The sequence below is a fragment of the Rhinopithecus roxellana genome, chromosome 14 (genome assembly GCF_007565055.1).
Source record: "Rhinopithecus roxellana isolate Shanxi Qingling chromosome 14, ASM756505v1, whole genome shotgun sequence".
NCBI lineage: Eukaryota > Metazoa > Chordata > Mammalia > Primates > Cercopithecidae > Rhinopithecus > Rhinopithecus roxellana.
Window position 1 is genome coordinate 44313329 of NC_044562.1, and position 12947 is coordinate 44326275.

The 12947-nt window shown below is 34.5% G+C and overlaps 1 protein-coding gene across 10 annotated transcripts in view; it reads right to left on the reverse strand.

Moving 5' to 3' along the window:
• Window positions 1–12947, reverse strand: part of PMS1 (PMS1 homolog 1, mismatch repair system component) — an 89052-nt gene that overhangs the window by 14011 nt on the left and 62094 nt on the right. For 9 of the 10 annotated variants that reach the window (XR_004053097.1, XM_030916089.1, XM_010370274.2 and 6 more), the window contains 3 exons: window positions 9637–9759; window positions 8295–8438; window positions 7249–8138 (listed from right to left, as the gene is read on the reverse strand). Coding sequence is in view for 9 of the 10 variants with exons in the window: in XM_030916089.1 (XP_030771949.1) it covers window positions 7249–8138; window positions 8295–8438; window positions 9637–9759 (1157 nt within the window). In the remaining variant the exon portion in view is untranslated. The remainder of the gene's footprint in view (window positions 1–7248; window positions 8139–8294; window positions 8439–9636; window positions 9760–12947) is intronic. The other variant, XM_030916084.1, reaches the window with a different exon arrangement.

Sequence of the window (12947 nt, forward strand, 5' to 3'; positions counted from 1 at the left end):
TAAAAAATACAGTAACAAATTAAATATTCACTGGGTAGGCTTAACAGCAGATAAAAAGATGACAAAAGAAAGAGTCAGTAAAGCTGAAGACAGATCAATAGAAATGATAAAATGTGTTGTTTTCACAGAAAAGTGAAGACAACTGGAAAAGCATTGCAGTGACCTAAGGCAAAACAAACAATCTAATATATATGTCATGGGAGTCCCAGATAAACAATGGAAAACTGGGAAAGAAAATAAAATGTGAAGAAATTAGGGTTGATAATCAGCAAACTTGGAGAAATACAATTTACAGATGCAAGAAGGTCAGCAAACCTCCCAAGAGAATAAATGCAAAGAAATTCACAGGTAGGTATATTACATTCAACTGCTGAAAACCAAAGGTTAAGATAAAATCCTGAAAATAGGAAAAAAACAGTACAAAGAGGAAACAGCAAAAATAATGGATATCATAAAGAGCAATGCAGAGGCAGATGACAGTGAAATCTTTTTTTTTTTTTTTTTTTTTTTGAGACAGAGTCTCCCTCTGTCCTCTAGGCTAGAGTGCAGTGGCACGACTTCAGCTCACTGCAACCTCTGCCTCCCAGGTTCTAAGCGATTCTCCTGCCTCAGCCTCCAGAGTAGCTGGGATTAGAGGCGTGCACAACCACCCCCAGCTAATTTTGTATTTTTAGTAGAGAGGGGGTTTCACCATGTTGGCCAGGCTGGTCTCAAACTTCTGACTTCAGGCGATCCATCTGCCTCCGCCTCCCAAAGTGCTGGGATTACAGGCATGAGCCACTGCGCCTGGTCAACAGTGAAATCTTTTAAGTGGCAAAAGAACCCAGAATCCAGCTATATCATTAAAAAAAAGTCCTTTAAAAATGAAGATGAAATAGACGTTTTCAGATTAAGATGAGAATTAGTTGCCAGTACGTGTGCACAATTAAGGAGAGTGACACCAAATATAAGTGAAATTATACTTACAGGGTTTTTACATTTTATTAACTCCAAGTAGATTATGATAAGGATGCATAATGTAATCACAAAAGCAAAAAGTAATGGAAACTCAATAAAGAAATTAAAATTAGATAATGAAATATATTCTTTTAACCCTAAAGGGCTCCTCTCCCCCCCAAAAAGGAGGAACAAAAGAACAAAATGGAGATAGGACAAACAGAAAACAAACAGGAAAATGGCAGACCTAAACCCAACCATATCAATTATTATATTACATGGACTAAATATTGCAATTCAAAGGCATAGATTATCAAACTGAATTTAAAAAGTAACACCCAACTTTGTCTACAAGCGTTACATTTTAAATATAAAGATGGGGTAGTCTAAAAGACTGGAAAAAAAGATACACCATGCAAATAGTAAGCATAAGAAGCCAGAGTGGCAGGCAACAGTGTATACTCCTCCCTCAGTAACTGACAGAACTAGAGACCCTCCTCAAAAAAAAAAAAAAAAAAAAAAAAAAATCCTCAAAGCTATAGAAGATTTTAGCAATATTATCAACTACTTAATACTTAACTGACATTTTGGAACACTACCATCTAGCAACTGGAGAATCCTGATTCTTTTTAAGTGAACATGGAACATTTGTTGAGATAGAACATACACTGGGCTTTAATTCTCATTACTTTTCAAAAGATTGAAATCTAACTTAGCATTTTCTCTATCCATGAAACACTTAAATTAGAAATAAAATATCCGGAAAAGCCCCAAATATTCGGAAAGTAAACAACACAATTTTACTCATAATAGCCCCAAACTGGAAACAACCCAAATGTCTATCAACTGGAGACTGAACAAACATATTTTGGTATATTTATACAACTGAATATTACTCTTTGATTTAAAAAAAAAATAAAAAGAAGAACTACACTGGTTGAGAGGTGGCATGAGGAAACATTCTGGGATGATGGAGATGTTCTCTATTTTGTCTGGGGTGATGTTTATGTGTGTGTAGACATGTATGAAAATACATCAAATTACACCGTTAACATCTCTGCAATTCACATTAGGTAAATTTTACCCAGTTTAAAAAAAAAAAATTTTAAGAAAGCGTTGAGCCACAAGCAATCAGAATTTCTAAGAGAGGATGAATAAAGAAATGGATTAATTCCAGATCTGAAGAGTTCCTTATAAATCTGCTTTAACATCAACATAGAATAAACAATTCCCGAATAACACAAAAGAAAATTTATGTATATAATACTTCATTTAGTAACTGCTAGTGAAATTATAGTCACTACAATAACCACAAAACAGAAAGTATGTGATTAGCTAATTGTTAATATTTTTATTCTCATTTTAGTCATCAATGAAAAGATACATTTGGATAAACTAAACACACCCAAACCATCTAATTTAACTCAATTTCAATGGTACAAGATAATGGATGTTTGAAAAATTATACTTGATAGATTCTAAGAACTCAAGAATAAAAAAAAAATTACACTGGGTAGAAAGTTAAGAGATCTTTTTGTCAACAATATGAGAAAAATGAAACTTCCGGGGCCAAAGACCTAGCACAGCGGTTATGTCACCCCTTTTCTTAAAAAGTGATACCTGGATCCCACCCTCAGAGCTTTTAATTCTCTAGGCCTAGCTTGAGATTGGGCAGCTCTGTTTTCACAGAGCTCCACAGGTTATTCCAGTACATACCCAGAATTGGAAACTACTGCTATTTGTTCAGCAAAGTGTGGTGATTAAGCACACAGACTCTGAAGACAGCCTGGCTTGGTTCTGCCACTTAGTAGTTCTGTAAACCTATGAAAATTATTTAATCTTTCATGTCTCATTATGTTCAACTGTAACATATGGATAATCTACATCTACTCAGTTTTGTTGTGAGAAATAAAATGAGTTAAAGCGTGCCAAGTACTTAGAATACTACTTAGCACAGAGTAAATGGTGATAAATGTTTTGCTGTCATTATTTTCTACCAAGAAACAAAAAAATCTCACAATGAAGGGGTGAGTAATGGTTGGAAATTAAGTAACTTTGCTAAAAGATTATTTTTTAAGAATGTTTTAAACTTGGGACTAGAGAATTAAGGTTATCTCTAGTCTCATGCTCTTAAAACACTAACTGAATTTTATTTTATATATATATATAATAATCTCAAGGAAAACTATGGAATGTGAAGAAATAAAAATATTATTGAGAGAACAGTGCTGTTAAAAGTGAGATTTAAAAGACAGGAGATCACAGCATGGCATGTAATTTGTGCTCGGTACCTGTCTGCTGAATGAAGAAATGTTATCTGAATAAGATTATTAAAAAAAGACCTTGTTTCACTGTAAACTACATTAAAAAATGGCTCCTTTGGTTACTTACCATGCCATATTCACAATTTTAAAGTTATTTTCTACTTAGAATCTGAGGTTCTGGAATAGCTATATAAAACACATGATTTTCAATAGTTTACTTTCAACAGGTCCTAGAAATAGTATTTTTAGCTCTTAGACATTCAAATTAAAGATTTTTCCTGTGCGGTGGTAAAATGAGTTGAAAACAAAGGTCACCATTTGTCATTAATTATAATGTGCAAATTTTCACATATGGTACTCATCTTTGGGAAATATAAAAAGTTATGTCCAAAGGAATATTAAGTAAATGTTAAGTACAAGCAGCTGCTACCATTGTACTTAATGTCAAGAAGGGATTTAGTAACTTGAATGGAAAATATCCATCCTGATTTGACCAGAAGTCAATTCAAATAATGTTCTCGTGATTAAACACTGCATTTAGTTATAAAATTTATCATTTTCATAATCCCCTAATTGCAATATTTTTCTTAGTTTAAATAGCAATATATTCATAAATATTGCAAATGAAAAGCTCAAGCCAACATCAACTGAGACCCCAGTGGTAGGGCACATGGCCCAAACCTGGATTTTAATCCACTAGAACAAAGGTGAGGAAGGAAAAAAACAAACAAAAACTCCAGAAAGGAAGAACTAAAACAATGGAAGTAACCCCCTGACTCCAAAATCTGTCCCAAGCTCTCATCAGAATTTTTTTTTTTTTTTTTTTTTGAGACAGAGTCTCACTCTGTCGCCCAGTCCGGAGTGCAGTGGCCTGATCTCGGCTCACTGCAAGCTCCCCCTCCCGGGTTTAAGCCATTCTCCTGCCTCAGCCTCCCGAGTAGCTGGGACTACAGGCGCCCGCCACCTCGCCTGGCTAGATTTTTTGTATTTTTTAGTAGAGACGGGGTTTCACCATGTTAGCCAGGATGGTCTCCATCTCCTGACCTCGGGATCCACCCGTCTCGACCTCCCAAAGTGGAATTTTAATAACTGAACAATCCTGATCCTACTCCTTATTCAAACTCTTTGTTATAGCTTTGAGAATCTTCCATTATCCAGCCCCACCTTCCCCCAACTTTCTTTACACATACTCCTTCATATTCTGTTCCTGTCATAGAATCTTAACTCCTTAATAACACCATGTTCCTTCTAGCTCCTGTTCCTCCAATCCACATACTGTTCCTCCAATCTACACAATTCCCTAAAATCCTTCTGGTTAATTTCTATGCAGGGAAGCATTACCTATCCCACAGATAATATTAAGTCCAACTGCCAAGTTTTTCCCTAACTCCTTATATTTAAAACTTATGTCTCAAAGCTCATCACATTCTTGTTTAACTGAATCTTTCTTACTAGACTACACCATTCATGAGTTGGGAAAGTATGTTTTACTTGTGACTATCTAGAGTACATCAGGCCTTATACACAGAAAACCCTTAATATTTCCTAGTTGAAGGAAGGGAAGGGAAAGGAGGGACAGAGAGAAGAAAGGAAAAGGAAAAAAGGAAGAAAAAAAGAAGGAAGAAAAGAATGGACTGAAGGTCTACAGAAGAGGAGTCTACTCTCATATCCCTTAATATATGTTAGAGAATTTAGTATCATGGAAAGAATGCCAAGATAAAGACAGGGAGAGAACTGGTAGCTAGTATGATTCTTGGGTATTATAAAATTTTTGCTCTACCTTCTCACTAATCATGATACTAGATTCAACTGATCATGGTCCCAGAACCCTGGCTCTGAAAGGTTCTAACACAGCGCTCTGTGACATACAATAGAACTCTGATCCCAAGATACCTATATTTTCTTCATTGGTTTCTATTTCTGGCCTCCAAATTCAATTTAATCTTGCCTCAGCAAATAAAATATGTTCTTCTCAATAGAAAAATTCCCTTTCATAGATTAAAAATTGATCATACTGACATTGTGAGCAATCATTTACTATGTGTTAGTAATTATCCTGTATCATAACACACAATATATTATTTAATCCTCACAACAATCCTTGAGAGACTGTCCACACTTTTTAATAAAAAGCTAACAAAGAACTGTGGTTAGAACCCAGGTGAAGCTTCAGAGGTCTTGACCATCAATGCCTCTTTTGTCTACTTTATGGCAATGTGAGAGAAAGTAAGCTTGATTCCAGAATATTACCTGGAATATTCTGGTAATTGATGGTAAATGGATTTTTAGATGAGGCCTATTAATCATAATCCTAGGAACCTGACACCTTGGGGCCCACAAGGAGAAACAATGCAGACATTCCCCAAAAGGCAAATGGAATTACCTGCTGTTGTGAGGCTGCAAAGGAACAGTCAGCAAGATAAGTTTCCATCATAAGCTTGTACACCGTCCCTATTTCCATGAGAACTTGAAATAACTATGATTTTTTTCTATTCTCAGACAATTCTCAGTTCATTTCCCTGGGCAATGCAATTCAACTTTTGAGGACTTACTGTATTTAAAAGTTAAGTTCCCTCACCTTTAAACTGCATAGTTGTGTCATTTAGGTAAAACTAAAGACAATCACAATTGTGTGAACCTTATTTGCATCATGATTCAAAACAAATCTTTAAAAATCTGACATTTATGAAACAATTATAAATTTGAACACTGAGTATTTGCTATATTAAGGAATCTATACCTTTAAAAAGTTATGACAATTTTATTATGGTTATGTTTAAAATATGAGTATCTTTATCTCTTAGAGATACATACTGAGATGGTATGCCTATTATTTGCTTCAGAATAATAAAGAAAGGGAAAGAAAGTGAATGGAAGTATGGATGAAACAGGACTAACAGGACTGACCATGAGATGATGGGTGGTGAAATGGGGTAATGGCTTTATACTTCAAAATGTCTACTTCTGTGGATATTTCCAAAATAACAAAATACAATAACCATTCCCACTTAAAAAGAAAAGGTGACAAAAAAAGGCTGAAGAGAAAAGCTTTATGGGGGCTTTTCATTTTGGTATTAACGGTGGTCTTTATCATTTTAAATTGATACTGTTTTTATAAGGCTGAATAAGCTAAGGAAAGAATGAAAAAAATTGGTCAAGTATCTAGGGAGTTTATCACCAAAAATAAACTCCAGATGATGAATTACCTTTAAAAATTTTCCCACACATTTGACATAATATTGAGATACTTAGATACCTGTATATGATTGGAGGTATAATTTTACTCTCATTTTCTGCTGGGTTAGATCACCAGAACGTAATATTTTGTGTTTATATTGTGTCCTAGTCAATTAAAAACATTCATCATATTATTTTGGAACATTTATTCAGATAATCTAATTTAAACATGGCAAGTACTATTTTAATCAAAGACAGATCAAATCACCTATTTACATAATAAAAATACCCACTATAGTTTATAAGTTATAATAAATAATACATCTTAGAAGCAAGCCTTAAGTTATACTGAATAGAAACAGTATGAATGAACAACACTAAATTGAATCGCCAATAATACAATATTTTTTGTGTTGTGCTACATATTTTGGAGACCAATTTAAGAAAGGGATTAGTTAAGACATTAAAAACACCAGTTATAACTGTTCCAATGCAAAAGCTTTTTAAAAAAGTTCTACAACAGAAAAGTCATTAAACGTAAAACAAAACAAAAGAACATAATGGTGGTTTGAAATTGAGAAGATGAATGGAAAACCTTTAGCAAAAAACTTAGTAAATAAGAAAACAGTTAAGGCTTATATTAAAACAAACAAACAAACAAAAAACAAAATAAAACAAGCCTCACCCCAACAAAAAACCTAAATTAGCAGAAAAAAAAGTGTTACCAAAAAAGGTACTTTATCCAAGCCAAAGGTATTTTCCAATCTGCTTTTCCATAAATAAGAAGTGAAAAAAATTCTTTTTGAACAGTGAGTCATATAGAATGGAAATAGCTGAACATTCAGGTCACATGCAAGCTCTGGAAACTTACTTCAGTTTTTCGTCTTCACTCAATGTCTTCCACAGTTCTTCCATTTGTAGTGTTGCATCCTCTAAACTAGTCTTGGGATTTTCTATGAGAAACTGAGCACGATGATCTTGAACAAAAAGAGCACTTGCTGACATGGGTTTCTTGATTACTCGATTGCTAAGTAAATCATAAGCTGTAACTTTTCCAGATTTATTATCTATTACATTTGATTTTTTGTTACATAGATCTTCATTAAGATTCGTTTGTTCAGGGCTTGGATGATTATTATTACTTACTTTACATGGTAAACTTTTTTCAGGCACTAAAATTTTCACAGGTTCAATATTCTCTCCCATTGAATTTTTAAGTATATTTCCCCTGCTCCACTCATCTGCAGAAATTTCCAAAGAGTTTTCAAGACCTGCTTCTTCCTCATTTTCCCCACTCTCAGCTATATGGTCTTTATTGTCATTTTCTGACTGGGTGTGCTTAACGGAATCTACAAAACAAGTTTTACTATATGCCGTCTGAGGGTTCTCCCATGATAAATTACTCATTGAAATGTCTTGAAATGCATTCTTAGTGTTTTTATCAGTGTTAGAAATTTCACTACTACAATGACCATAACCAAAGTCACCAGAACTTATCTGGTGATTTAAACAATCATCAGTGTTTTTTCCAGATTCATCATTAGGTATATCATTTTGGAACGGAATGACTGAAGTATCAACATTTGAATAATTCTTTCCAGATGATTCCATTTTATTAAAAAGCACATCTGTTTCTGCTGTTTTACTAAGAACGATGTCAGCTGCGGAAACATCTGTTTCATTATTTTCATAAGAATTTGTACTAGGTAATGGTCCATAACAAGTCGTCATCAGATTTTCAAGAGCAATTAAAACAGATTCCTAAAAATACAAATTAACAAATGTTAGGGGAAATTATGAAAAAATAGACAATATTTTAAATAATAAAAAAGAAAAATATAAACAAATTTTTTAAATATGAAAACAGGAATATATGTTTATAAATAGCGTAACAAAAAATTATCTGAAAAGAGTTACCTTATTTTGTAATAATACTTGACTTTTATCTGGTGTTAAATTTACATCAACATCAGCTGTAGGAACATCGATTTTCAGAAAGAAAATAGGATACAAACGAGTAGATTCCTTTAGGCATTTCAGATTGTAATGATGTCGGATTAACTAGAAATACATGTAATAAATAAAAGAAAAAATAATATGTAAATAAAGAAAATATCACCAAACTTAAAGTACAATAAAAACAAGCAAATTCAACTGAGAAATTGAGTAGATGCAACTGCTTATTAGGAAAAGCATTATCATGGCTGGGCACAGTGGCTCATGCCTGTGATCCCAGCACTTTAGGAAGCCAAGGCAGAGGGATCACTTGAAGTCAGGAGTTCAAGACCAGCCTGGTCAATGTGGTGAAACCCCGTCTCTACTAAAAAGTAGAAAAATTAGCAGGGCACAGTGGCAGGAACCTGTAATCCCAGATACTTGGGAGGATGAGGCAGGAGAATCTCTTGAACCTGGGAGACAGAGGTTGCAATGAGCCAAGATCATGCTACTGCACTCCAGCATGGGCAAAAGAGCAAGTCTGCATCTCAAAAAACAAACAAACAAACAAACCAAAAAAAGTGAAAAACATCTAAGTAGTAATACTCCTTTGGAGGCCTTGAACCTAAATGAAGCACAAACATTCATAACAAGTACAAACATGCAATGAAACTGGCTTAATAATTAAAAATCACAATGTCATGTAAGTTCTGAAGGCTTAGGGTTCAAATCAAAACTCTGGTGTGGTGGCTCTGGCTTGTAATCCCAGCACTTTGGGAGGCCGAGGCGGGCAGATCACTTGAATACAGGAGCTTGAGATCAGCCTGGCCAAATGGTGAAACCCCATCTCTACTAAGACTACAAAAAAAATTAGCTGGGCATGGTGGCGGGTGCCTGTAATACCAGCTACTTGGGAGGCTGAGGCAGGAGAATTGCTTAAACCCAGGAGGCGGAGGTTGCAGTGAGTCAAGATCACGCCACATGCCGTTGCAATCCAGCCTGGAGAGCAAAACTCTGTCTCAGAAAAAAAAAAAAAAAAAAAAAAAAAGGCAAAAAAACTACTAACTCTCCAACTCTTAATTTCCTGGCTATGTGGCCTAAGAGAAACATTGAACATTTGTTTCCTCACTATAAATGGGAATGATAATGCAGTCCAGAATTGCCGTGACGAATAAGAGAGACATCACATGTCTTTTTATCATGCATAATGCTTAATAAATGATATTGTATTTCTTTTTCTTTTAGAGCAAATTCTTGGAAGTAGTCCTTGTTACAATGTGACAAATTTCCAATTCAAATAATTTTTTTTTCTAAAGCATATTACCTTTAAGATATCTTTTTGATGTACTGGTCGACTGTTTATGAAGATGAAACTTCTTTCTGGTGTTGAAAGACTAGTGAAAGAGTGGTCTGCGTCACACTTTGGAAGAAATCCACTGAGATAAATCTATATAATAATTATAGAATATGCAATGTCAACAATGTAGTTCCATGGGTCTAGCTATATACACTTTGAAAGGTATAAAAAAAATTAAAAAACAGATTTTCATCTTAAGGTCTAAAAAGCCATATACTTCCTGATAACCACATCTCAAGTATTAACTTTAAATAAAATAGTAAAGCATGCTACACTGGTGCTGTCTGCCTTTTTTGCAATTATAAGGAAAAACTGGCATTTATAAAATCTTCAAGAATGGTTATACTTTCAGATATTTAACTGTCATGGGATGTACAGCATTCACTCTCTACTCAACCTTTTTCTGTCTTTTAAAAGTTTCTTTCCTCACATTGTGACTTTTCTCTGGCTGTTGTCCTTTTCTCTTTAACCATCTTTTCCTATAAAGAAGTTGCTGTTTCTATCTTCATTCTGAGTATGCTATATAAAGCCAATCTTACTGGGTTTTCATTTCTGAGTTAAAAAAAAAAAATCTTTTACTCTGTATTAACTTCCTCAGAGCTAAATACTGATTGCACTGTTGTACTTTAGCTTCATTTGTGTTTAGAAAACTCTTTCTATAAAAATTTTACTGGTTATTTATATGCTATCTTTCTCTACTTTACAAATGTATAAAGAGGAAAGAGAAAAGGATACTAGAAAAGAATACCAGAGAGAAGAGAAAGATATTGAAGGGATAGGAAGCAGAGAATATGCTCCCACTTTTATCTTTAGTTAACGAACACAGCTAAAGACAACATACTATACTGTTAAGAATATAAGACAGAGCCAGATTGACAAGGTTTGAATCCCAGTTCTACCACTAGCTATGTGATTTTTGTTAAATTATTTAAAATATAGGCTTAAAATCTCTTATCAGCAAAAACTAGAACTAGATGTGTTATTAATCTGTCAAGGAACACTTTAGGTTGAGAAAAACAAGCAAGTCACTGGCGGTACTATTTTCAGTTAAGCAGGAACCGTGGGGCTCCTTATTAACATAGCCTGTAAGCTGCCACCTATGTCTATGACTATCCCTGTCCTTGGAAATAAGTGTTTAAGGAGATGCATTACCAGTTTTAGAACACTAAGTGCATTATTGTCACAATGCCAAATTGTGCCAATTTGAAAAAATAAATTAATCTGTATAATCCATTATAAAATGATACTACTTAATTAACTGCAAAACTTCACAGCATTTAAAAATGGTTGTATAATTTACCAGGTAACATGAGACCCTTCTTAAAGCACCTGCTGGGCATCAGGGAGAGCCTGTTTAAGCCTCTGAAAGACTTATTGGGTTTGTGACTTTAAAAAAAGTCTGCCCTGAAAGGACAAGAATAAAGAATAAAATGAAGAAGAAATATGTAATATTGCTATTGATTTCCTTTCACACCATCGTGGTTGGCCACTGAATAATTACTATTCTAGATCTTGAGCTTTAAAAATGGTTTAGGATAATCTTAAGAACAAACTATGTTTAAGTTACATGGCAAAGTAAAATAAAACAGTAAAGTCTTATAAAATGCTGTAAAAAGTGAAAATCAGGCCAGTTCATGGAAAAATAACTTGAGACACCAAATCAGTGAACAAAATTAAAAATTAAGCAAGACTTTACAAAATTCTGTACCCAAGTATATTACTCAATTTCCTAAAAAGCAAAACAAAAATTGAAGGCAAAATACAACTACCTCTCTTCCTTAATTGCTTCTCAACTAAGGGCCTCTCTTCCCTTCATCTCTAATCCCCTATAAGCAGGCTTCTACTTCAATAACCAACTCCAAGGGACACTACGCAGCCCTTATCTTATTTGACTCCCTGCACCCTCACAATTCTCTCATCTGGGAAGGGTCTCACTGAATGAATGTTTCAACCTTCTTTTGGTCCTTCTGCTTCCTCTCTGATGCCTCCTCTTCATTCTAGTTTGCTGGTTTCTCCCCTTTTCCTTACCTTGTATAAATGATGATGGTACCCAAATTCCATTATCAGGCCCCTTTTTCCTGCTCTCTAGTTACTCTTCCTAATTTCATTCACATCTACTCAACAACTACCCATACACCAGTGATGCCAAGATACAAATGTATATAACTTCTATTTCTTTCACTCCCCAGTGCTTACCATCTTCAACTGGCTGTCACAAAAATATTCTCAATGTCACCACATTCAAAACTTGGTAAAATATTTCATCCTACTTCTATCCTGCTAGCTCCTCCTATACTCCTTTACTATGATAAGGGGCTGTGCCAGGTACCCAGTCTGTCAAACGCATTTCCTCTTCTTAACCCTGATTATACTGATGTAACCCTGGCTGGTCTCCTAACACTAATCCTTCTCCTCTTTCAGTAAATCTCCACAACACCATGAAGTTATACTTTTACAGTAGTAATTTAAGTACTTTTGGTCAGGACAGTGAAACAAGTTCATGTGAAACCCCATTCTCTCCCATTCCAACTGCAAATATATAACAGTGATAGAAAAAATACAAATTTTCAAAAGGCCACCCACAGAAAAGTAGTTAAAGATGTTATGATTGCAAAACATTTAACAGGGAGTGACGGCTAAAGTCAAATGTCCTATGTGGTCTAGGATCAGAAACAAGATGTGTCAGCTGGAAATTAAATTCTGGTATGGAAATAAGGACTGAAAACACCCCATTCCAGACAGGGGACTGAAATCAGTCTTTCCACTTAAAAAAGGGGGCTCATATAGCACCTCTTCTCCAAAAAAAAAAAAAAAAAAAAAAAAAAAAAGTTTAAAAATACTGTGGCCACTGTCTGGAGCTGCTTGCCAGAGTCACAAGAAAGAACAGAGACAACTCCAAACCAAGAACAAGGCTAAGCCAAACTGGCTAAGAAAAGAGGCCTGTAAAATCTTGGCAGGATGAGGCACGAATTACTAATATGATACCTGCTGTTGAATTGGGACCAGCAAGTGAACTATCTGCCCAACTATGGGAAGGAAGTGGAAGTTGGGGAAAGCAAAAACAAAGCAACAAAAACAATAAACCTGCATTCAAGATGATTTTGAAATTAAATTTTCAAAGCATATAAAATATCAGAGAATTAGATAATTTTGTCTCAAGAAAGTAGAAATGACAGAGTAATATGAAAAGGACTTTGAAATTATTAGTATATGCAACATGCTTTTAAAAAAAGAAAAGTAGCATCCACTTAAAAAAAGGTAAAGAAATTAGAATTGGT